Raw genomic sequence first — 25900 nt, forward strand, 5'->3', positions numbered from 1 at the left:
TGGTCTCACCAACCTCATGTTAAAAGAACATCCGACAGAGTGGGCGGCCTTCATATACATCCTATTAATGCAGATTTCTATCAGACAAACTAATTCCACCTTTGTGGAAAAAGGTGATTATTGTCCCCATTTTCAGGGGTCAGTGATGTTCCAAGAAATTATCGCCCCATCGCGCTTTTAGATGTCATAGGCAAGGTATATGGTGCGATCATTTTCGCACATGGGCTGAGACATCAGGAGTTAATGACCCACTACAAACGGGATTCGTCAGAGGCGTAGGAACATCAGCCAACATTCTCATCAACATGTTAAAAAGTCGTGGCTTTTGACCAGATCGATCATCATATACTGCAGAATAAATTAGAAAGCAAAGAAATGCCCAATTTCTATTCTTGAACTAATAGTAGCTATGCATCAAGGCACTTCACTTCACTGTGTGTTCGATTAAACAAGAAAGGGTTGCTGTCCAAAGAAATAGTTATAGCTAGGGGAGTCAAACAAGGCTGCCCCATGGCCTCACCTTATTTAATTTTCTTCTTTGCAGACAACGGCAGTTAAACAGCCTGCAAACAATAATCAGTGATAATAATCTTGAAATCAATAAATCAAAGACCAAAATTCTGACGTTTGGGAACTCAAACAGAGGGAAACACGCACTCTCCTGGAGACTTCATGGTGAAAACATTGAGCAAGTAACAACATTTACATACTTAGGGGTTTTGAGCGACACTGTTTCAGAAGTTCCCATGGAAAGCCATCACCAAGGCCTTGTCAAGTCAGGCTGTTGCGGTAAATCAGACTTACGGGCGGTTTTCCATCCTACCCATCCTAACATTCTACCGCTCTAAAGTAGTTCCCACGTTATCTAACGAAACTGATGCAATGCCATATATTATGGAAAAAACGTGGGCCTCTTTAGAGAGCCTTATTTGGAAAAAAGGTCTTGGCTTCCCCCAATCTGTGCCAATGCAAATAAAAAGTGTTTTTTTTCATTATATCAATCACATTGTATTTCCACCAGTTGTAGTTTCCTGATGGAAATATTGCACCATTCACAGCCTTCACCTATTAGACTCTGTCTTTACCACCAAAATAACGTTTATGTTTTGGGCATAATGTAGATAAAGAAAATTGCCATCAGTTCCTGACTCGATTTATAACAATTGTCTGAAAAGTTCATCCACTGGGTATAGTTTCTTGAACTGGCAAGAAGTGGGAAGGAAAACTGAACGTGGTAGTCCAAAGGGCAATTGCAATATTTCCTGTAAAGCTCTTCGTCTCTTCTAGGATGAGCACTCTTAATGCCTTACTTTAACTTTATTGGCAACTCCTTTGCAAAGGCTTGTTTCCTCCAATACAGTTTGGCTTTAAATTGATTCTGGCATTCTTCAGTTGAAATCAGGGGCCTTCTGATCCAAATTTACAGTTGCATGGATTTGGGAGATTTGCTGACCAGAATTTGCAAAAAATATCATCTCTTATCTGTTCAGGGCAGCCCAGTCTTTTTTCTTTGTATTGTTTGTTTGTGCACTCTCTGGTCAATGTGTAACGTCAGATCACTTGCATGTGTTTGAGTAACTGGCGGTCTGTGTAAGCCATTTTATCTTTTATATTTACACCAACGACACCCATAAGGTCAGAATCCAGCGTCCCTAGCCAACTCCCAACGAACAACCTTCACCCACTTGATAAATGCAACTATAGATCATACCTGTATAAAGTTGAGTGAACATTAGCACTTGCCACACTAATTAAGCTGTGGATATTGGCAGGGGCATGGACCAAAGAGAGTTGTGATTGTAGGCAGACGCCGCCCCTGGACATAAGTGCAAGCATTAGCATTGCGACATACCAAAGGGGGTAAGAGCGGTAACGTGAACGAGCAACCGAATAAGATGATGAATGCCAATCAGGCCTCAGTTCATGGAGGAAGTGAACCCAGGCTTACCAATGCCGACCACCTACAAGAAAGGGATTGCTTTCTGGGCTAGACTGCAAGGGACGCACAAATGCCTGCCCGGCTCTGGAAACGGAGGCCCATAAGGCAGCCAATTAACCAATCCACTAACAACTTCACCCTCTCCATAGACCTCTCAAACTCAACACAACCACAAACTTACAACACAACAATCCGCACAAACTTCACTACACTGCAACAACAAAACAAAGCACACATAGACCCGCACAACAGCACACAACGTCTTCCGACAGTATAACACTCCAAGCCCAGCCAACGGAATTCCGGGCTGAGGCCGCCAACAGCACATCACTGCTCTCTTGCACTTCTCCAGCTCATCCCCACTAACTCCCTCCACCCCTCCCTCTTTTTTCAGAACCGCAAGAGCGCAAGGGGACCACTCCGGTGGTGATAGTGCGTGGTACAAATATCCTTTAACATTAACATGTACTCTTGTTTTATTTCATCTCATTTTTAGTGATTGGCGGAAAGAGCTGATTTACTCCAGTTTGTTTCTTTGGTTAGTTGCTTTAATTTAGCTATATATTAATGACTTTAATCCATACAGCCTTGTGTTAATTCCAGAAGCTCTCTTCTGTTTAACCTATGTACCTGATGCTGGGGGAATTCCCCATCGAAATTGGAGAGCAGGAGGCTATTCTGTGCCAATGGAGGAGTGGCCATTCGGGCAGGGTCTCCCGTTACTGTAATTTTAAAACGAAGCCCACGCTTGCGGGACTTTGTACGCAAAGTGCCCTCTGCGTTGATTTACAAATATCTACTAGTACTTCTGATTACTGCTAACCCTCTCAGACTCCAATAGTTCTGGTGGTATGTCGATTACAGGGCAATAACTGCAGCACCCACATCCACTGGGGCTTGGAGAGTATTCACTTTTAGAGATAACTGGAGTTGTTCTTCTATCAAATCTTGCATTTACCTCTTTGTGGTATGTACAATTTTCAATCTGTTATGTTTACTGCAGTGGTAAACTGTGTCGGTATCTCCTACCTGGTGTTTGGAAGCTCACTGAGATTTGTTGTTACTTCTACCCATACCTGTATTCTTTTGGCCTCCTGAGCATGGAGGAATGCCCAGAGCAGAACTGACAAATTCGAAGGTAATTGGGAGACCTCTTAGGTAGAGAAGGATGCATGCAGAGGGAGTTCCTGAAAAAAACTCTACAGCCTACCAAAAGATTATCTTCGACTGATGCACTTTGCAAGTGGAAGAGAAGGTGAGAGGTGCAGATATCCACGCACTGGTGCCCAAATTTCTCTGCCATTTTCCTCCATGGACAGATGGTGCCCTGAGGAGGGTTGTAGTCTGACACTTCTCAGGCCCCATCAGTGAGGTTTAGCCTGGTTCCCAAGTCACAGTGAGCACCTGCTCCCACCGATAGAGACTCACTATAAACGCCAAAATGATTCTTGTAAATCTTTGAATAATTTGCCCATAGCTTACCTCGGCTAGGGAATTAAACCTCACCTCACTGATCTAGCTCAGTAAGGTTTACGCATGTATGGGGCTGCTTGTAATCTCATCCATAGAAGGTGTAGCCTAGCAGTTCAGATGGGGTTTTGTCTATTTCTGTATTTTTCTATCTGACTGGTTATGTGTCTACAGAAGAAATAATTATGGAGGAATCCTGCAGCATCTTTCACACCCCTTCCATTTCTACCCCTCCCCTTCTGTTCATGAACAGTTACTCCGCAGATAACCAGTGGTGCTTTGAAGAAACACTTGGTTTGTTAGTTAGGTGTGGGACTGTGCCATGGCCAAGAAATATTCAGTCAGCAGAAAGTATATGTACAGTATTTATTCAAGGATGTATTTGGAGTCCATATCAGCATTCTAGTAATATCAGTATCCACATTCTAATACAATTTCTAAGTATTGTGTGTTACTGTTTGAGCCTTTGTTTGTAGTCATACTTTCTGCTGACTGAATATTTTTTGGCCATGGTGCAGTGCTGCACCTAACTGACAAACCAAACACAAATTTATCTTGATTGACTAGGGGAATGCCAATCATAGTTTGGTCATTGCAGCCGGCTAACACATACTGAACGGCCACCCTAGACAACGAAGGGGGGCACACAGACTTAGCATTTTCCCCAATTCCTGCAACCTTCTGAAGAAACACAGCTAAGTACAAATAGTAACTTTATTGTCTCCTTTTACAGATTGCGGCTGAGGAAGATGGTGGAACTTATTCCAGGGATTAGCAGTTGCCATTAGCTCCGGACCTCGTGTGTGACCAACCGAGAAGGGGAGCATGTCGGAGCCATTCTGGACTCAGGTAGGAACTTATCTACAGGACTTAAACGCATCCGATTCTGTAAAATCTGCCTGTTTGTGACCAATTATCGATCTGAGGACCCCTTTGCTGATCCAGCTCTTCATCATATTGTTCTGTTCAATGGATATTTGGAATTGCTACCATTTTACATCTGCTTGGATCTGCAACATATATTTAGGAACTCTGGCCTTGTTTCACTGTTGGAATTTTCTGTGAAGGAGTTCTCTCATCTTTGGAAATTTGGTTGTAGAAATATATAGAATTTCATGGTAGAACGAGTCTGCTAAGAGAACCTATCCAATGTGCTTGTGTCTGCCCTGCTTTTTCCTCAGAGACTCTCACCATAGTGCTATCATTGCTGGCATGTGATATTCCAGTGGACTGGCAATAATTATATACAAACCCACCATTACATTTAAGACCATGCAATATCGTTGGTTGCAGTATCATTAGAGACGTTCCAACTAAATAAAATGGTCTATACTTTGTATGGAGGAATGTAGCTTTTAATGCTCTTAGTCCGGGCAAATTCCCAGGGACGCTTTGGTGTTTTCATTTGTCCCTGGCAACCAAAACAAGTCACCTACTTCGAGCCAAACTATGTTGTGTAAGCTGTGAATCCTTTAGATTGTGTGTAGAAGCCAAGAATACATTTTTGTAATTTAATGCTAAAACAAAGAGGCTTGACATTTGGCACAAATCTGACTCCGTGCCCCTTCATAAACCTTTGATGCAGAGTGAAAAGAATTAAATAAACAATTAACTGTCTACCTTGGATGAGCAGCTACTCTTCCCAAAACCCCTTCCCTACTGGGTAGTCTTCTATTGGATGAGAGAACCAAGTGTGGGACAGTGGAACGTTCAGGGACAGGCACAGAGTCTATGGAGCAAGCACAGAGCAAACCATGAAGTCAAAACACTTCTGCACTGCCTGCTCTTCTATAGCTGGTTATATTTCTATATTCTCTGTTTCTGTTGCCAAAGGAACCTACTTGCTTATCATGGTGCAAGGCCCGAGCAGATTAAGGCAAAGGCCGTAAAAGGGGAATAGTAGCTACTCAAAAGGTTTGTGAGGGGATCCAGAGATGTCCTGTCTACCCGAGTCAAATAGATAACTAGGGGTTTTGCAGGGTCTCACTGCATTTTATGAGCGTTTAGTTACCCCACACAAGGGGGTAGGAGGGATATAAAATGACTCTTCTCATGGTCATGCAAGGGTTACAAAGCCCACTTCAGTCAGTATAATGCTAAAGTGTCATGTATGGAGAATACAGGTGGCATCCAGTCACATCAGCCGTCGCCAGTTTTCACCTTTGAAACTGCACTGAGCTACACATAGACCCCCATTCCTGAGGTTGGAGAGTAGACTATATAAATAGGCATCACCAAAGCCAGAGGTTTTGGCTGTTGGATAAGCATTCGTGAAACACTGCCATCATATGCCAATGTTCTCCCACTGTTTGTCAGCAATTGCAATCTTATGACAGATCCTGCCATCATATACCATGATCAGTCAAAGGTCCATATAGGTCCATATAGTGCCTTCATGTGCCTGGCAGAGTCCCCACATGTAAAGTATGCTGCTGTCATAAGCCAAGCGCATCCTCCAGTGCCCACGTAAATGCTTGGTACAGTCCCAGCAGGTGCAACCAATTGCAGTCTAAATTGCTCTAGTTACACTTTTGAGAGTCATGTTTTCTTTTGGCAATTCCAACCCTTATCCTTCCTATTCTCTTGAGGGGGCTTCCTAATAGCTGCTCAGGGGCTAAGGGACAGAGAAGGAGTGGTAACTTGTCTACATACTCTCACTGTGTCATTGCATTGCAAGCGTGATGAGGAAAGGCATGAAAAAGGTGCAAACTGCTCATTATGCAGCATATGATATGATATGGTATTTGTAACGCGCCTATACACAGGTGTTTCAAGGCGCGACGAGGGAGGGGAGGAACAAGGGGAGACAGACAACGATCCTACTAGGCCAGGTGTCATTCAGATCGCGCAAGTGCAGGGGTGGGGGAGGGGGAAAAGTGCAAGGGGAAGGGGAGGGCGGGAAGTGCAGTACAAGGTAAGTGGCGTAAAGTAATAATTAAATAGGGCCAGCTGGTGGCAAGTGCAAGGTAAGTGCAGAACAAGTGCTGGGGAAAGGGGGGGCTGTAGGGATACAGAGACAGTCCCGCAGTGCAGAGGGGTTCCAGGGCATCAGTGCAAGTGGAGAGTGGCTGGGCCCAGGGCCGAGGCCGTTTAGAGAGGTCCAGTTGCAGGATCAGTGCAGTTTCAGTGAAGAATATTAGCTGTTCAGCAGGGGAGAGGGAGAGAGAAAAGCAGAAACAAAGAGGAAGGTTTTGAGGTGCTTCCGGAACCGGAGATGGTTCTCCTCGAGTTTCAGGGAGGCAGGAAGGCTGTTCCAGAGGGAGGCCCCTGCCGCGGAGAGAGATCTACCCCCAGCTCGTTGCTTCGAGAAGCGGCTGACCCTGAGGGAGTTGGAGGCGGATGAGCGAAGGGCTCGGGAAGGAAGATATTTGGGAAGAGAGAGTTGAAGGTATTTAGGACCCAAGCCCCAGAAGGCCTTGTGGACAATGCAGAGGGTTTTGAACTTTATCCTCGCAGCCACTGGGAGCCAGTGTAGAGATTTCAGTCCTGGAGAGATACGATCCCTGGGCTTGAGGCCAAGGACAAGTCTCGCAGTTCTGTTCTGGATGAGTTGCAGAGGGCGGAGAGTGGAGGCAGGCAGATTAAGATAGAGGCTGTTACAGTAATCCAGCTTCGAGAGAACCAGGGCTCGGGAGACAGTGAGCTTCTGGGGGAAGGAGAGGAAGGGAAGAATACCTCTGAGGAGGTGCAGCTGGTAGTGTGACCTCTTGGCGACGTCAGAAATATGAGGAGAGAAGGAGAGTGTGGAGTCGAAGATGACCCCAAGGTTTTTTGCCTTGCAGGTAGGAGCAGGTAGGGGGCCAAGGGAGGCAGGCCAGAGAGCTGCAGGGAAGGAGGGAGTGGGAGTACCGATGAGTAGAATCTCAGTCTTACTGGCATTAAGGCAGAGGTCATTGGCGGCACACCATTCTTGGATAGCAGACAGACAGTCAGTGATGAGGGAAGGAGTGATGAGCTATGAGGGAAGGAGAGGGGGAGGCTGAGGGTAGCATACAACGCTCTGGACCAATACCTTGGGAACTAATATGTAATGGGGCAATGGACTATGGTGAGTAATATTAGAAACTTGAAGGTGTCTCACCCGCCAGTCCCCGGGGATCTGTCATCCAGGTGGCCCCGACACGGCCATCGCTATTGGATCCAGTTTCTTTGGGGCGGTCCAGTGCGGGAGGATCACCTGCTTGAGGGGTCTTCAAGAGTGGAAGTGGGACACGGATGGGTGAGACGCGGTATCCCCTTCCCTGTAACACCTTTTCCCCGTCCTGCCAGGTAGGATACCTAGAAGCTCAACCCTAACCCGCCCCCCTTTTCCAACACAAACACTTTCTCACAGACAGGTCACCATGAGCGACAATGGACTAACACCATAGCCGTATACCTAACATGTCCCAACACCATGGTCCTGCAATTACTGATCATTACACACACCTGACTCCCATCAGGCTTCTCCACATGGATAAAAGGCGCAAGCACGAAAGCACACTCTGAGCGAGGAAAAACACACGAGGAAGCAGCAGTTCCAAGATAGCAGTTTATCACAAGATGAAAGGCAGCGATACCGGAGAGGGTTGCAAGGAGGGAAGTACCCTTGACCTCTAGAAACCATTATTTTTCTCAAGTCTGAGAAAGTGAGAAGCCGAAGACCGGGAACTGAAGCTGAACAATCCTACACTGTGCATCAAAAGTATCCGGGGCACTCCTGTGTCGATAACTCAGTCCGGGAGGAGCGATTGCCGCTGTGGTACTGTCCTTGGGGCTCATGCAAGAAAGCGGCACCAATAAAAGCAGCACAGCCAGTTGGAGAAACTGATACAAAATCAGCTTGTGTTTGAACAAAGGTTGCAAGCAGCAACAGTGTGTGAAGAAATCCACAAAGGACAGTGTTTGAAGCGCATGTAATGAGAGGCGCGAACAAGTGGAAACTAAAGGAGTGAATGTTCTTTGAAAAATTCAACTAAGATACCGTGTACAGAGTGGCCTGGCGCCACATGGGTGCTAATTCGAAGGTATCCAACTGAATGGCACCTGCATTGTAAAAAGGGACCTTTGAATCGAAGTGGTCCTGCAACGGGTCAAGCTAAACCCTGGTAACATTCAACAGTCTTCAATAAGTATAAAATTAACTGCAATTGGTACGAGCCCGGCTGAGGGAGACTAATTGAAAGTGGATCTGCGCCCGGCTGAGAGGTTTCTGCTGTGAACCGGAAGTCACCCGAGAATATTTTTGGAATTTTAAAATAAAGGTATCTGAGCCGGGAAGAGGGGGGTCCACTGTAATAGAAAAGGAATTTGAGCCTGACTGAGGGGTATCCAGGGCGAGGCACCCGAATCACATAATTGGAAGAAGAAAATAACTTTGTTTTTGTTGTGCACATCAGGCCCTCTGAATCAAGAGACTTGATGAGAAAAGAGACTTCAGCACAGAAGGCCCTGATGCTGAAATTGGAACTGCTTCCTCCTGTAGAGGAAGCCAGTGTTGTGTGCTTGGCTCGAGTGAACCGCCTTACTCCGTTCTGAAAACGTGGGTAAGGGAGGCTAACAGCCCGAACATCCTGACTTTTCATTTTGTGAACACTTCTTTCTATTGCATGAACATTCCCCCACTCTATTTGTAAATTAGCGGGCAATAGGTTCTTTAGCATAGGCCCTTTTATTTTGACAAGACTCCACTAGGACTGCATTTAGAAAGTTCAATAAACACCCTTGAACTGTGGTCACTTGTGTCTGTCTTACTTCGATACCATGCGTTACTTACAGTAATAAATGCATCCCAAACCACTCGGCTTTTGTTTTGTGCTAGGGCCACACGAAATCCCTTGTAGCATATCAAATTAATTATGCATTGTGGGTCATGTATAATTCTGTATGTGTCCTATAGATTGGTTGGCCCATTCCAAATGAGATGTATATGCTATGGAACAGATTCTCCCTATGCAGTGGCCCTCTGTGAGTCTGAATGGCAGTTTGCTGAAGACATTTATTTTCCTTTCAGGTATCCATCACATTCCATGATGTTGCAGTCTATTTCTCGGAGAAGGAGTGGGGTAGTTTACAGGAGTGGCAGAAGGAACTTTACAGGAACGCGATGAAGGAGATCCACAGTGCACTGATATCTTTGGGTAAGGGGATTGTATGTGTCTGAGGTCTTAGTTGGATTGCTTTACTATCTTTGAGTGGTGAAATCTAGACTTACTTCCCTTCTGCATGGTGCTACCCCAGGTTGTGCAGACTGATCACAGGAATTCCATTTATTGACCCCACTCTGGTGTCTCCTCTGCATGCACAGCTGCTGCTTTAGCAGCTGATATGAATGCTTGGAATATAATGAACCAAGTAGGGTTCAGGAAAACTGCACTTTTATTCGCTGTTTGAATCCATAATACACATTTCAGCACAAAGACTACCTCTTGACGTTAGTTTTTAGATCAGAAGGACAATCATCAGAGCCCTGCCCAGGGGTGGTGTGTCTAAATGAATGAAGAAAGTATTAGCAAACATACTGAAGACCTCTAAACAGTGAATCTGTAAAATGCATGCCTTCCTCATACCTGTAACGCTCACCTGATTCTCGCAGAGGCGCCGGTCTTGACTGGGCGACTACCGTATCTTCAAAGGTGATGTGTAGCACCCGGTTGGCTCTTTGGGCTGGACCTCTGTGCACTGTATGCCTGACGTGTAGAGTAAGATGTCTTAGGTAAGTGAATGCCGAGCTCTCCATCTGCCTCGGGGCAGGGTGCTGTAACCAGTTTCTTCACTGGATAGGTAGCGCAGGCCTCTTGACTTCAGAGGACTGCTGTCCGTCGTTTACTGCACGAACGGTAAGTTTCGAGTCATTCAAATGTCTTTAAAGTCTTTAGTAATGATGTCTCTTGTTTTGCAGGGTTCCGGCGATGGCGGATGACGGGCTGAAGTGAGTTGAAGATGGAGCCCGTGTGATGAATAGAAGCGCCTGGAAGCACGTAAGTAAGCGCTTGTTGCCTGCTTCACGATGCGCTCTAACTGTCTTTTTATTTTGCAGGTACGAGTTCGGAGCGGCTGCAGGGTGCCGGAATACCCACTGGATTAGATGTGGAAAGGAGTAATGGCACGTGAGTATTAAAGTTCCCCAATGTATTTAAACGCACCTTGTTTTGTCTTTCAGATGCGGGATGCAGCGCCGAAGGCCTCCGGAGCGTGCGAAGAGTTGGTAAGCTTTTGCCTTTCAGATGCCGGAATGCTAACCTGTTCTTTCTTGTCTTTATAGGTGTTGCTGAAGACTGGATTCAGGATGGTAAGCCTTTGCCTTTCAGATGCCGGAATGCTAACCTGTTCTTTCTTGTCTTTATAGGTGTTGCTGAAGACTGGATTCAGGATGGTAAGCCTTTTTCCTAGGCCCAGGACCGGATGCAGAAGACACGATGAGCGTTCTGCTGCAGAGGTTGCAGAATAACGCAAAGCAAGATTCATCCACCGGGTGTGGTTTAAATAGCCTCCTATAGTGCTTAGGTGTCTCCTTCCACAGCCACGCCTAAGTAAGAAAAGAGTTCCTGGTAAGAAAAGAGTTCCTGCCTTCCAGAAGAGTTCCAGTGTTCTGAATCTAGGGAGTGGCTCCAGCCCCACCCAACAGGAAAAGTAGTTCCAAACAGAAGAGGATCAGAGGCTCAACTGGCAGGCAAGTAAACAGCATGGTCTGCTGAAGGTAAATCCACCCAAGCATTATGAGCCCGGCGCTTCCAGCGCTGGGACTGGGCATATTTATGAGCCTGGTGCCACTGGCGCCAGGACTGGGTCCAAAAGGTCCCAATTGGGACTGGTTGGCACTCGGAACCTGGGTTATGGATCTGCTTCCAAGGGAGTTGGGGAAAACCCTGACCTTTTGGAAGCAGAGATCATGACAATACCTTTGAAGTTCAAGGAGTACATTGCCTGTTGAGCACAGCTTTGTGAGTTGTTTTGAGATGCTCCTCTGGGGTCAAATTCTGCAACAGATATACGTAAGCCAGAGCTTATCTCCCAGGTTCACATACTTGGTAACACATACCCCCCATCTCTTGGTTTATGGATTTCCCTAATTATAGTCATAGGCATCTCAGACTCGTACGTGCATTCCCCTCTTAGCTTGTATTTCTGTTCCCGGTTTCCACACACACACACACACACAATACTATTAAATATGCCTGCCTTCTCAGAATTATTTACTTTTATGTGTAAACTTCCAATGTGTTCGGGTTTGTCTTTTCACGTACTGTCAGGTAGGGGTGTCACGGTATTAGTTTTATGACGGTATGATAACCTTCTTGCCAAATGACGGTATATCATGGTTATCGCGGTATAGCAGGTGATGTTAACTAATCTTAACAAATATTTTCTAAAAGGTCATAAATTGTCAGATTTATCATAACAAACAAAATCAGGCAACCAGGGCCAGAATTGGGCTTTTCAACATACTTTCCACTGAAATGCCACCCCTTGCTTCCACCAAACACACGTGTGGAGAGGAGGAGGGGGTGGGGGCCCTGCTGCGACTGGCAAAGCAAACTGAATAGCTTTTCTTAAGTGGTCATTTAGGCTTTTAGCTCCCCCACTGGCTACTGGTGAAGATGAACATGTTGCCATCTTGATAACCTGCATGCCACAGATCAATGGAGGCTGATGGTAGTATACGCTTGTGCGCATACACACCCACACGCGCACACACACACACACACACTCTCTCTTTACGTTACAGCCTTTTGTTTACTTGCAGGCCAAAAGGTGTTCAGTAATCACGGACATGTTACCCTTTGGTATGGCAGCAGGGAATACCCACAGAGATGAGTACATTTTACAGTGTAACTTATTATATGTAAATTCAATGATAGAACCAGGGAAATCCCCCATCCCAAAGTAAACCCTTTTCCTTCTTAGCACTGTATTTATTCTTCCTATTGCTAACATATTGATTTTATGTCAGGCACGCGTGATTTATGGAATGACATTAAAAACTGCTCCAACTGTAACTACTTGGCAGATGGCACATCCAACAGTGCAAGACCAAGACTGTGCAGCACTTGCTTACTGCAGCCTTTCCAAATCAGATTGAAAAGCACACTTAACGGTATAAACGGTATACCAGTATAAACAATGTGACGGTTATTATTATTCAATTAAGTGGTTCACGGTATCTTTAACGGTATACCGTTATACCGTTACATCCCTACTGTCAGGCACCTCTGTGCATATGCATGTCTACCTGTGTAGGGGAGGAATGGCCACGAGGCCCTCCTCACCTACAGCTCCCTCCCCAGGTGAGGACCATGGCTCGGTGGGAGCACCCTCATGCCACCCGGGCCCAGGTGGAGGGGGGTTCACCCGCCGACGACATTGCCCACACGCACCCTGTCTTTGCATTTACCGAAACTTAAGTTAGGCCTAGACGCCATCGTGCACAGCAAACATGGTGTGAGTTCAGCACACTGTAACGAGGCCCCCACCTTTGGAGGGCCTTTCATGCATCTCTGCCGCCTCAGCAGCCCTGGCAGATCCGCTGCGAGCGCGTTCCCATGAGAAAGTCGGAGATGAGCTAAACCCGAGATGCCAACACGGCAACATTATATTAGTAACAATGTGATATTGCACCCCGTATGACCCAGACCGCAAGGCCGGGGCAACGGGGAAAAAAGCTGAAGCATCACTATCTGAAGAAGGTAGAAAATAGTTCAAGTATTGGTGTTAATGAACTACCTCTGTTTAAAATGTGAACGAACCATAAAAATGTAACGTTATATGATATCCCTCCAGGTCTGGACTAATGCTGCTATAACCACGGAGAAAGATGTTGACCAAACGTGTAACCTCTATCTGTAAAAGTGTTTTTCAATAGTATGTAGAAACTTGAACTCATATATGTTTTCTGAATCACCCAAAGCGGCGAGCATCAATCTCTGTAGGCCATAACCTAGATATCCCTCGTATAACGTCTAATGTACATACAATACGCACACAATGTAGTGAACATAATGTTAGGTAATGAAAAGGTACTGGAACCGACTGTATTAAAGAAATGTGTAACGAAAATGAAATATATATATATGTATATGTGTGTCTGAATAACGTTAAAATGAGGCAGAACAGTATAAAACTTCTGCATTCACTGATCAGCAACGCACGAGGAAAAATACCTTTGTGAGTATATGCAAGGTCATTCCCTCTCCCACCCCACCAAGCCTGCCAGATAAAAAAGCTAAGACTTGTGCTGCGCTCCCTCACCTCCCCCAACCAAGCTGGCGTTACTTCAGAGAGTCAGAGGCCCCGGCGCCGCAACCAAGGCCACAGCCCGCCACCTGTGTTATTTACAGCACGGTAATAAACCCACGGATGAACCCACTGATCTACCAGCACCCTCTCATAAATCCCCACGAACCCCCCCAAGAATCCTGACCCCGTGTAAGGACGACCCCCATCATTGGGACAAGACACAGAGACCCATCTATATAATAACTTCTAACGCAGCAGACAGACATGTATCACTCGGCCCAGGTCCCAGAGCCCCGTCCCGCGACCTAAAATACCGGTCAATAAGACTCAGGTAAATCTCACCCCAACCAACAACCACCAGACCTCTCACGAGGTGCATTCCTCATGTGTTGCGTTTATTTTATAAGATAAGCTACGGAACAATTTATTAGTGAACGTAAATGTCATTTTCTGAATAACTGCAGTGTGCATGGCCTAGGGCAACTAAAACAGGAAAGGTATTCATCATTGTCACAGGCTGCCCCAGCGCACCAACACCGCACGGATGACCTCAAGCCGGCCTGCCAGGCCCAACCCAACCCACGAGGCTGACCAGTGACGTCGTCTTGCCAAGACCAACCATGCTGCAGCAACACCTATAGTTAGTCGACGATACCCAATCCCAATTAACTTGTGCCCCCTATAGTGTTTAGGTGTTGATGACGTTTTCTGTATTAGAAATACGCCTGTCTTTGCTATTGTCAGACAGAGCGCTCTCGTAGGTTGCAGAGTTCTTTGCATGCCTTATCCTTGGATAAACTCCCACTTACGCTCACCCGCACTCTGTCTTGGTCTTATTCCCACTACGGGAGAGTCCCTTATTGTCTCTCATTGCGGGGAGGATCGTGCTGAATTGGGGGCGCTTCCTTTCAGTGGTGACCCCGATAGCGTGATATCTCCAAACTATTTTTCCTAACTCCTTCTTAAACGACCCCCTTGTGGCACGAGAATCTCCGGTCGAGAAGGGATACGCACGGTGAGCCGTCTCCGGGAGGCCGCCCGCCAACGGCGACCGGCACAATAAGAAGTGCGCACTCAATGAGAAAGGGTACGGGATCCCGATTGGAAAAAAATCCCCTTTGAGTGCCGCTCGCCGGAGCCAGGGGCTGACCGTTGAGTTACCGGTGACGCCGCCTGGACGGACCCAGTTTCGGAGAGTATCGGTTCAAGACGGGCACGTGAGTACCGAGTGCGAGTGATCGTCAAGGGGAAAAGAAAGGGAATTGGGAATAACAGAACGGGGACAGGTAGAGGAGAAGAATATCGGGGGTCTACTACAGACGGGTCTTGAAATTTTCTTTATTCTTTCTTTTGCATATGGCCATTAGGAGTAAGAAATAAGTGACGTGGTAGAAGTGACGGAAACCTAGCTCCGAGAGGGGGTGGAAGGCGGCGCCGCATAGTACTATCTAAATTAGTACTGGGAATATATGAAGAAGTGAGAAATAAGTTATTGGTGTCTAGCAAAAGGAGACACCGGGAATATTTTTTAGTGATTGTGCTCTCTCTCTCTCTATTTCTTTTTTTTTCCATTTCCACGGGGTAGGGGGTGAAAATGAGAAGGGTATGAAGTAGTTAGAACATCTTAAAAAGTGGGGACTCAGTAGTGGCACGTACAGACGTGAACACAGTAACCTTAGTAGGGAAACAGGGACAGCTGGCTAGGGAGGAAAGGGAGGAGAAAGACAAAGAGTGTGAGTGGAAAGCATTGTGAAGGGTGCGCGCACCGTACGAGTGTTAGAGACGAACAGGTGGCCGTGAGGTGGTGCCAAAGAGTGTGGACATAACCAGTACTAGATCGATTGCCAGTGAAATCACATAAGTGTGCCTGAGAATGAGAAAGAGATGAGATATGGTGAGTGAGAAGAGATTTGTGCACTGAATTACAGTGGGTGACAATTTTGAGAGGTCCGCTCTTGTCTGTGCCATAAAGGTATACGTACGCATATTTACACCTATTTAAAAGTTACGAAGGCGAACGCGGTAGCGCTGACGATTTAGAGGATGGGGGCTGAAACTCCCTTGTCACACATTTGTAAGAGCTTGCCGGGATATGCTGAACGCATAAATAAATATCATGATCAATGGTTAACAGAATTGAAAGGGGAGGGGTTGCCCCAGATTTGGCCAGAAGGAGGGTCTTTTGACAAAAGTGTTCTCGATATGGTATGTACCTGTATTCGCCTCAAGTATAAGGGGAAAAAATGGCAGACTAGGAAGGAGATATTAGATCTCTGGAGATTGTTTGAGGAAGTACCCCCACCCAAAGCCCCAGCACCAAATATTGATTTACCCTCCACCACAGACAATCCACTAATGATCCCGCGAGAGGAAAAGGAACAGTTAAGTACAGAACAGCCTGCGGAAGTGGTTATGTTGTACCCAATATTACCTAAACCAGCCCCTGCAACAGGATATAGCGACCCGATTTATGTGCCTCCCCCTTCAACCAGCACGCCACAAAGACCAACTGCACCCCCACCATACGAAAACACTAGAGAGCACACCCAGGGAGGCACACAGAGAGTGGACATAGAGAAGTTAACGAGTGACTTAGAGTCGAGGCTTACAGTGGCACGAGATGAGCTCTCAAGAATAAAAGACATATGTGAACGCACAGCGTGCGCCCCCACACAATCTGGACGCACGTCTAGAGCGTCGAGCGAAAGTAGACAAATTGAGGAAGGATGGAAAAAGGGGGAAATACTGTTCAGAATTGAGGAAGAACCGACCAGGATAATAGAAGTAGGGACAGCAGAAGGAAGCATTGGTGATGTCTCGAGAGAGAGAGGGATCAGAGAGGATTTGTTATGTGATGTCAGAGGAGGGGGGGATGAGAGTGATAGATTGAGCATGGCAGTAGGAGGAGAAGGCGAGGAGCTAGATGGGGCATGTTCACTGGGGACTATAGAGGATGAATGGATAGGACGACTAAGAAATAGGGTGGGGAAGATGGCGTCATTAGAGTCAGCAGTGACCAAGGAAAAGGAAGCTGCAACGGCAAAAGGGAAATTACAACTACCATTACTCCACAGGGGAGGTGGGAGGCCGAACTATATACCGTGGGCTCAGATGGACAAGGCTAACTTAATGAAATTACTACCACAGCTGTCAGGAGGGGCAAGCAAGTGGATATATGCATTTGAAAAACATACCGCGGGTATACCGCTGGCAGTAGGCGATGTGAAAAGCCTACTAGTGTCCTCAGTAGGGGATCAGGCAGACAGAGTGTGGGCTAAAGCGGGTTTTCCAGCTGTAACTTTGGAGTGTGATCGCCATGATGGGGCTTCTTTTAACACCGTGCGAGCAAGGGTGTGGGACGCACTGCGGGAAACTTTCCCAGATACCCCTGATCTGCAGTCAGTAATGCAATGTACCATGAATGATGGGGAGGACGCTATGGATTACATTCTCCGGGTGCAGGAGATGTGGAGAGCGGAAACGGGTACGCCCTGGCACCAATCCACGTCTCTATTTTACTTCATCATTAAAAGAGGGCTCCCAAAGGAAGTGCAAAAGGCACTAGATAAAATAGCAGGTGTTGAGGCAAAAGGCTGGCCGGAGATCCAAAGCATAATAGTACACCATTGTAAAAGGATCAAAGAAAGAGAGAGGGAAATAGCACAGAAAAGGTTGGCGGACGAGGCGAAGTTGGTGCAATCAAAATTGGTGAAGGTCGCAGCAGCGGTAGCGGGACTCCCACTCATACGGGAGGGAGAGGAAGGAGAGGAGGGGCAAATAGCAATACAAGGAAGAATAGCAGCGAATTGGGCAGGACAAGGGCAACGACAGTGGACAGAGCAGGAGCAGAACGGAGGTACAACGTGGCAAGAGTGGGCCCCAAGAGGAGGAAGAGGTGGGTACAGGGGGCGAAGAGGAGGACAAGGGTATGGAGGAATGGGAGGAAATGGGTGGCAGGGTCCCAGAGGTCCACAGGGGAGCTGTTGGAATTGTGGGAGATGGGGGCATTACTCAAGGGAATGTAGGAGCAGACAAAACAACGGTTTCCAAGAGATAGAACAGTACGGACACCCCCATCCAGGAAGCCCCTACGGCCTCCCCATGGGACAATACCAGCAACCAGACAATGTAGTACAAAGGAGTAACGCACAACTACACGGACATCAATACCGAACACAAACCAGCCCACAGAATAATGACAATGTGCACTACACGCCTGGTAATACTTTCGCCACAGGAGCTAATGGGGCACCAGCCCCCGCACCTTACAGTGGAGTGTCAGTAGTTTCGGGGAATATTTTCGATCAAGGGGGGGCAATGAGACACCCCGCATAGGACAGCCCACAGAGAGCACTTGCGTGTCCAGTACTGTCTACGACCCACAATGCATCAGAGGAACCATTGATAGGAGCGCAGATAGGAGACAAGCAATTCATATTCATGGTGGATTCGGGAGCGGAGAAATCATGCATTAGAGAGGGCCGGTTCCCGTTATCTAATAGAACGTTAGAGACGCAGGGGTTCTCTGGGGCTGTAATTGAAGTTCCTTACACAGAGGTATTGGATGTGACAGTGGGGGGTAAAACAGTGAAAGCACCCTTACTGTACTATGAAAACTCTCCCATCAACTTACTGGGGAGAGATCTCTTGAGCAAACTAAACATGACCATATCATTCACAGGGAGCGGCATCGTATGTTCAACGCCAGGCATATGCCCCCTCCGTATATTAGCAGTAATACACGGCCACACAACAATAAAAGAGATCAGAGGGGTACCAAGAAATGAGGAGATGTTTGTTGAAGGCATGAGAACATTGGCTCTCATAGTACCAGAACTAAAAAGGGTGGAGTGGAGAATACCAGCAGAATTCCTTTTTCGTCCCATAGCAAGCCCTGACACTGCTCTTGGGGAAGTACTATCATTGGATTTGCATGCAATACATGTATCAGCAAACAGAATATGCGTGATTGGTATTGACATGGAAGGGTGTGAGTGGCGGACAGTATTGTGTACAAATGCAAATATCCCCCTGAGAGAGCTCTCGGACGAGGAGCTATTTTCTGACACTGAGGGAGATGGTGAAGTAGTGATGGAACTGGCAATGCCCTGCGACATCGTAGTTACAGCCAGACAAACTAAAGTTGAACTAATGGCGGTAGTAGGAGCACCGCATACATTTTTTGATGAAGACATGAGTTCAGTACCCGCTAACTTATGGACTAATGGCCCCCACGATGTAGGGTTGCTACATGAAGTTCAGCCTGTGGTGATAAAAGTAAAACAAGGAGCAATACTGCCCCGGGTGAAACAATATCCACTGTCGCGAGAAGCAGAAGAAGGGATCAGAGAGACAATAGAAGCACTGCTAGCACAGGGTATAATAGTGCCCTCAAACTCCCCATGCAACACATGCATTTACCCAATCAAAAAAGCGAAGGGGGGTTCATGGAGGATGATACAAGATTTACGCCCATTGAACGATGTGGTAATGAAGGAGTTCCCTTTAGTCCCGAACCCGGCGACAATACTGTGCAACATTCCAAAAATAGCATCACACTTCACAGTAATTGACTTAAAAAATGCATTCTTTTCGATTCCCTTGGCAGAAGAGAGCAGGTACTTGACAGCATTTACATTGGGAGGAAGGAGGTTCGAACACTGCAGACTACCACAAGGATATTGCGAAAGCCCAAGCATATTTAACAGGGTACTACATGAAGATCTGGGGAATTTGTCTGTAGAAAGCACAGTGATTCAGTACGTTGATGATTTATTGGTTTGTGCACAGGCTGAGGAAGAATGCAGACAGGACTCGATAACACTATTGACATTATTGGCAAATAAGGGGTACAAGGTGGACAAGGGGAAGTTACAATACTGTCTGACGGAGGTCCTATACTTGGGTCAGTTGATATCAAAGGATGGCAAGCGAATTATACCAGACAGGGCACAGGCGATTAGAACAATTGGGGAGCCCAAAACAGTAAAAGAGATGCAGAAATTTCTGGGTATGTGTAACTATTGCCGAGCATGGATATTGGACTATGCAGCGTACACAAGGCCCTTGCTACAGGCACTGAAAGAAGCACAACAGGAACACAAACACATAGAATGGACAGAGGTGATGAACACAGCATTTAACTCACTAAAAGAGCTGATATCAAGCGCTCCAGTACTAGCAAACCCAGATTATGGGCGCGAATTCTTCTTATTTTCACACTGCAAAGGAACATTGATGACAGCAGTACTGACACAGAAAACATCTTTAGGGCACAAACCACTCGCTTACTATAGCGGCACCCTAGACGCAGTAATGCAAGGTCATTTCGCGTGCGAGCAATCCCTAGCTGCAGCCGTGTTCGCAATTGAAAAAAGTGCCACGATAGTAATGGGCTGCCCGGTGACACTGTTCGTGGAACACTCACTTTTTGCAATATTAGAGCGAACAAAGAGCACATTGACAACACAACGCGCCACAGCATATGAGATAATACTGTCCAGCGCTAACATCCATATAGTAAGATGTAAAACAGTGAACCCAGCCACATTCATCACAGAGGCATGCACCATAGAGGACATGCAAAACCACAACTGCGCCACGTACATAGGTGACGAAAGTAAGGATCAAGTGATTTTTGAAAATGCCCTGACCGAGGGTGAGGTGTATTTTGTGGACGGGTCAGCATCAATAGACATGGAGACAGGAGAAAAGCATGTGGGTATGGCAGTGGTACGATTAGAGGAAGATGAATATGAGATACTAGTACAACACCGCCTCCCATCACACTATTCAGCGCAAGCAGCAGAACTAATAGCGCTAATAGAAGCATTGCATGCCGCCAAGGGGTGCGCAGTGACCATATATACAGACTCAGCATACATGACAACAACAGTTCACGGTGGGTTGGCCCGGTGGGGGCGGAGAGGGTTCCGACGAGCAGACGGAACGCCAGTCCAGCATGCAGAATTATTGAAAGAACTGATTGAGGCCCTGCAAGACCCCACGGCAGTGGCCATCGTAAAATGTCAAGCTCATACCACCAATACAGATTTTGTATCTTTGGGGAACGCGGCAGCAGACGCCGCTGCCAAAGCAGCTTCATATCTACAAAAAGGTGAAATAGGAGAGTACATGTTGCACCACACAGCAAGCCAAGAAGTCCCCACAGGATACAACATGATGTCCACACAGGAGATAATAGAGCTGCAAGAGGGAGCTAGTGCAGAGGAAAAATTGCTGTGGACTAAGAGAGGATGCAGCAAATCACCGACTGATTTATTGTGGCGACAAGAGAGTTCAGGAAAAGTGGTAATGCCAATCACGCTGTTAGAAATAGCATTTCAACAACTACACTTTCCTGCACACAACACAAAGAAACACATAATGGCAGAGATACAAGAAGATTGGTTTACACCTTGCCTCCAGGAACATGTCACAAGGTTAGCTCTAGAATGCACGACATGTCAAATTTACAACTCAGGTATGACATTGCGTACACTAAGGGGTACGATACCAAAACCAAGTGGCCCATTCAGAGAGCTCCACATTGATTATGTAGACATGGGAGAAAGGTGTAACGGGGCTCGATACATGATTGTGGTTGTATGTCCATTTTCGAGGTGGGTGGAGGCAGGCCCTTGTGCCCGCCCTGACGCGAAGGGCGCCGCGAAGTTCCTAGTGCGGGAAGTGTTTCCGCGCTGGGGAATTTGCGACGTTATTCGCTCAGATAACGGGACGCATTTTGTTAATGAACTCTTTAAAGAAGTGACTACATTATTGGGAATAAAGCACAAATTATGTTCGATTTATCATCCTCAAAGTAATGGCGTCGTAGAAAAGATAAACGGCCTGTTAAAAAGCAGATTATCAAAACTTTGTTTTTCCCTTAAAAAGACTTGGATGTACTGCCTGCCTTTGGCCTTGTTTGAGCTACGAAACCAGCCAAGTAAGGATCACCATTTGTCCCCGCACGAGATCGTCACGGGAAGAAGAATGCACACAGCGCATTCGCCTCTCCGTGAGCGTTCTGATGCACACAGAAGCGCAGCCATATTGGGGGAGGAGTTCACAGAATACCTGCGAAAATTGACAAGGGCAGCGCGCGTAATTTCAAAGCAACTAGCCCCCCCCTCGACAAGAGAGGAGGGGAACGCGACTGAACCAAACGGTTTGCCTGAAAAACCACTACAGCTAATGCCTGGGGACCTTATATATGTTAGAAGTTTTGTGCGGAGGTGGAACGCACCACGCTTCCATGGCCCCTATGAGGTAGTGTTTTGCACGCCTACAGCAGTAAAGGTTAAGGGCCTGCGATATTGGGTGCATTTGACAGATGTACGTAAAGCTTACAGCGCTGCGGAGAGTGAGGTGCAGGATGAGGCACAGGCAACAGCGGACGATGAAGTTGTGCGGAATGAATGATTTGAATTTCGTGTGCTTCATGAGATGAACAGTGAACACAATTAGCGCGCAACAAATGTCCTGGACTAAAACATGTACACATGTATATGTAAATTTTCTTTTTACAATTTTTGAAAGTTTTGCGTGGGGTTCTTTTTTTTTCCCCTTCCTGTACTATTTAAGATGTTTTTTATTATTGTTGTTTTTAGAAATGTCATGTTTTTTTTTATTATTTATATATATATATAGTAAGTTACAAATAATATTGACTGAAAGCTACCTTGTCTGTCAACAAACCCCCTTCCTCACCCAACCCTATATTTTATCACCGAAACGTTACAATGTGGAAATGCTTACATGTTTGTATTTAATGAACTTTTGTGTCTCAAACAGGATTTATCATGGCATCGAATGGGCAGCCTGCAACTAATAGATATGTTAGATTTAGAGAAATGTTAGTGGCTAGATTAACATATTCATTTGAATGTGGTTTATCAATGTGTGCTATCGTGTTCTTCATCTCAATGTTTTGTCTGGTGTTACACTGGATTATAGCGTTCATCTCTACCGAGATGAACGAGGGGGGAGGGGGGAACAACACCACCCTTGCTCCTGGAACGAAAACAATTCCGACTGTAGGTATCAAAGAAGGTGATTTCTTGATCTGGGATGGAGCACACTTTGTGTGGGGATACTATACTACACCACCCACTGCTGTCCTCTCACAATGGAGAACCAAAAATGTAGATAATGACACAATGTCCCAACCTGGAACATACAACAACCACACGATCCCTCCCGCCCCAATTTCAAACAACGATCTCTTGTTTATTAATGAGGATGGAAAAGTGATTATGATGGCAGAACACACGCCCCTATATGAAGAATTAGAAAAGGGGGGTGGGAGGGAGGAAGGGGGGCCTGGTTCTTCACCTCCTATAACGAGAAGGTACAGAAGAAGGGAGAAAAGTAGGCGGAGAAGAGAGACTGGTGGAAAAGGGTATGATGAGTATTATGGGCTAGGGTTAGACAAAATGGAAGACCCACGACACCCTCACCAAGCAAATAAATGGTATGCAGATATGAGCACAACAGCTAAACAAACAACCAATGAGAGCTGTTATGTCTGCTCACTTATCCCCCATGCATCAGGCACACCTAAAGTATTGTTGCCACGAGAATTGCCCATTGTGGATGCCCAATGTCTCCTTCATCTCACGCTGTGTAGAATAAAGAACACTTTCCAAGCACACGATGTCTCTTTCAGAATGGTACAGAACAACAAAACGTGCTATTCGCAAGCGTCTGGAGTGATCTGCCTTAAAGAACCTTTCTTTGCAATACAAGGGACACTGTTTTCCGAAAACAAATGGAAAGACGAAGAAGTGCTGTGCAAGGCAGAAGCGCTGAAAGGTGTCCAACCGGACAAGTTGCGGTGGATGGAAAGAACGTGCTTGCCAATATGGAAAGAACACATCCCTAAACTAACATGGGTAACAGCGATGGAGAAACCCTTCAAGCTACAAAGTGAAATACAAAACGAACTATGTTTCAAGGGAGAAGGAAAAATGGCAATGGGAACGAACACGAACTGTAACAAAACTCTCACCATCCCGGATATGAAAAAAGGGACAGCAGCATTAATGGACACCTACTGGGTATGCGGAAACCAGGCGTACCTGCACCTTCCCCAATCATGGAGTGGTAGCTGCTCAATGGCCACCTTGCACTCGACACTAATGGTGATTCCAGAAAGCCATATTGACAGAAGTAACATGATGAAAGGAGGCTTGAACCAGAATGCAGCTTCTCCAACTACACAAGCGCACCTTTATGTCCTGTCCTCCGGGGGGAAGGAAGAAAAGCTCTCAAGAAACAAGCGAGCCTCGAACTACATATCACAAGCATCATCTGATTTATTGGCACAGATCCCAGACAAGTATCGCCTGTTCAGCTCCGTGGAAACATTCTTTGCTTCACTAGTGTCCAGTGTCCAAGCAAGAGCAAATGCAAAATGGCTCCAGATCACACGGTGGGAACTGATCCAGTTGGCCAATGACACTGAAGAAGGGTTCAACATAATAAAGGTGGAACTACGAGCTCTGCGACTAATGACCATGCAGAACAGGTATGTTCTAGACCTGTTGACAGCTATCGATGGAGGTGTTTGCCGAAAAATAGGAAGTGCGTGCTGCACGTTCGTACCTTCTGAAGACGCAGAAAATGGGTCCCTGTCCCACGTTATTGAAGCAGTACATAACCTGGGCGAGAAGATGAAAATGGAAGGTGGAGCTGAGGATAGCTCGTGGTTCGACAATATCTTCTCCTGGGTTCCCTCATGGCTTGGAGTGACAATGAAGTTCCTGATACCAATAGTGGTGATCATCCTTGTGATGTTCTGCCTGTGCCAGGTGGGCCTCCGATGTTGTGCTAATGCAGTCCCTAACGGTGCAATGATGATGGTTACAATGGGCAACTCCGGTGGTACAATTAAAGCAACACAAGAAGTACACGTGCAGACAGGAACAGACAACACCCCCAGGTACCAGTTAGTGCCTATGTGCCGTGACAAGTACATAGTAGATAAGCTATGGCACACCACGATTAAAGAACCACGAGACGTAGAACTGGAATGGTATGAGGAGGTCTGGGTAGATCTGGAAGAGACCGGCGACTGTATATATTTGACATGTACACCAGACGAGTATGCTAGGAGAGGTGAGAGCTTAAGGGGGGTGTGCAGAGCATGGATGCCTATAAAAGGAACCCCTGCATGGGATGGTGCAGTGTTAGAAGAACAAGAATGTAGAAGATTAGAAGAGCTAAAGAAATTCGTTACTTTAAGTAACGAAAGGGGGGAAATGTAGGGGAGGAATGGCCACGAGGCCCTCCTCACCTACAGCTCCCTCCCCAGGTGAGGACCATGGCTCGGTGGGAGCACCCTCATGCCACCCGGGCCCAGGTGGAGGGGGGTTCACCCGCCGACGACATTGCCCACACGCACCCTGTCTTTGCATTTACCGAAACTTAAGTTAGGCCTAGACGCCATCGTGCACAGCAAACATGGTGTGAGTTCAGCACACTGTAACGAGGCCCCCACCTTTGGAGGGCCTTTCATGCATCTCTGCCGCCTCAGCAGCCCTGGCAGATCCGCTGCGAGCGCGTTCCCATGAGAAAGTCGGAGATGAGCTAAACCCGAGATGCCAACACGGCAACATTATATTAGTAACAATGTGATATTGCACCCCGTATGACCCAGACCGCAAGGCCGGGGCAACGGGGAAAAAAGCTGAAGCATCACTATCTGAAGAAGGTAGAAAATAGTTCAAGTATTGGTGTTAATGAACTACCTCTGTTTAAAATGTGAACGAACCATAAAAATGTAACGTTATATGATATCCCTCCAGGTCTGGACTAATGCTGCTATAACCACGGAGAAAGATGTTGACCAAACGTGTAACCTCTATCTGTAAAAGTGTTTTTCAATAGTATGTAGAAACTTGAACTCATATATGTTTTCTGAATCACCCAAAGCGGCGAGCATCAATCTCTGTAGGCCATAACCTAGATATCCCTCGTATAACGTCTAATGTACATACAATACGCACACAATGTAGTGAACATAATGTTAGGTAATGAAAAGGTACTGGAACCGACTGTATTAAAGAAATGTGTAACGAAAATGAAATATATATATATGTATATGTGTGTCTGAATAACGTTAAAATGAGGCAGAACAGTATAAAACTTCTGCATTCACTGATCAGCAACGCACGAGGAAAAATACCTTTGTGAGTATATGCAAGGTCATTCCCTCTCCCACCCCACCAAGCCTGCCAGATAAAAAAGCTAAGACTTGTGCTGCGCTCCCTC

General features: G+C 46.4%; 1 protein-coding gene across 3 annotated transcripts in view; it reads left to right on the plus strand.

Moving 5' to 3' along the window:
- The window catches only part of LOC138452991 (zinc finger protein 879-like), a 203911-nt gene that overhangs the window by 18393 nt on the left and 159618 nt on the right, over positions 1-25900 (plus strand). For 2 of the 3 annotated variants that reach the window (XM_069605379.1, XM_069605378.1), the window contains exons 2-3: positions 4143-4258; positions 9402-9528. In XM_069605379.1, coding sequence (XP_069461480.1) covers positions 4235-4258; positions 9402-9528 — 151 coding nt within the window. In that variant the 5' untranslated portion in view covers positions 4143-4234. Of the gene's footprint in view, positions 1-4142; positions 4259-9401; positions 9529-22420; positions 24983-25900 lie in introns of those variants that run through there. The other variant, XM_069605377.1, reaches the window with a different exon arrangement.

This window comes from Ambystoma mexicanum, chromosome 4p (genome assembly GCF_040938575.1).
Source record: "Ambystoma mexicanum isolate Mex_15411 chromosome 4p, UKY_AmexF1_1, whole genome shotgun sequence".
Classification (NCBI taxonomy): domain Eukaryota; kingdom Metazoa; phylum Chordata; class Amphibia; order Caudata; family Ambystomatidae; genus Ambystoma; species Ambystoma mexicanum.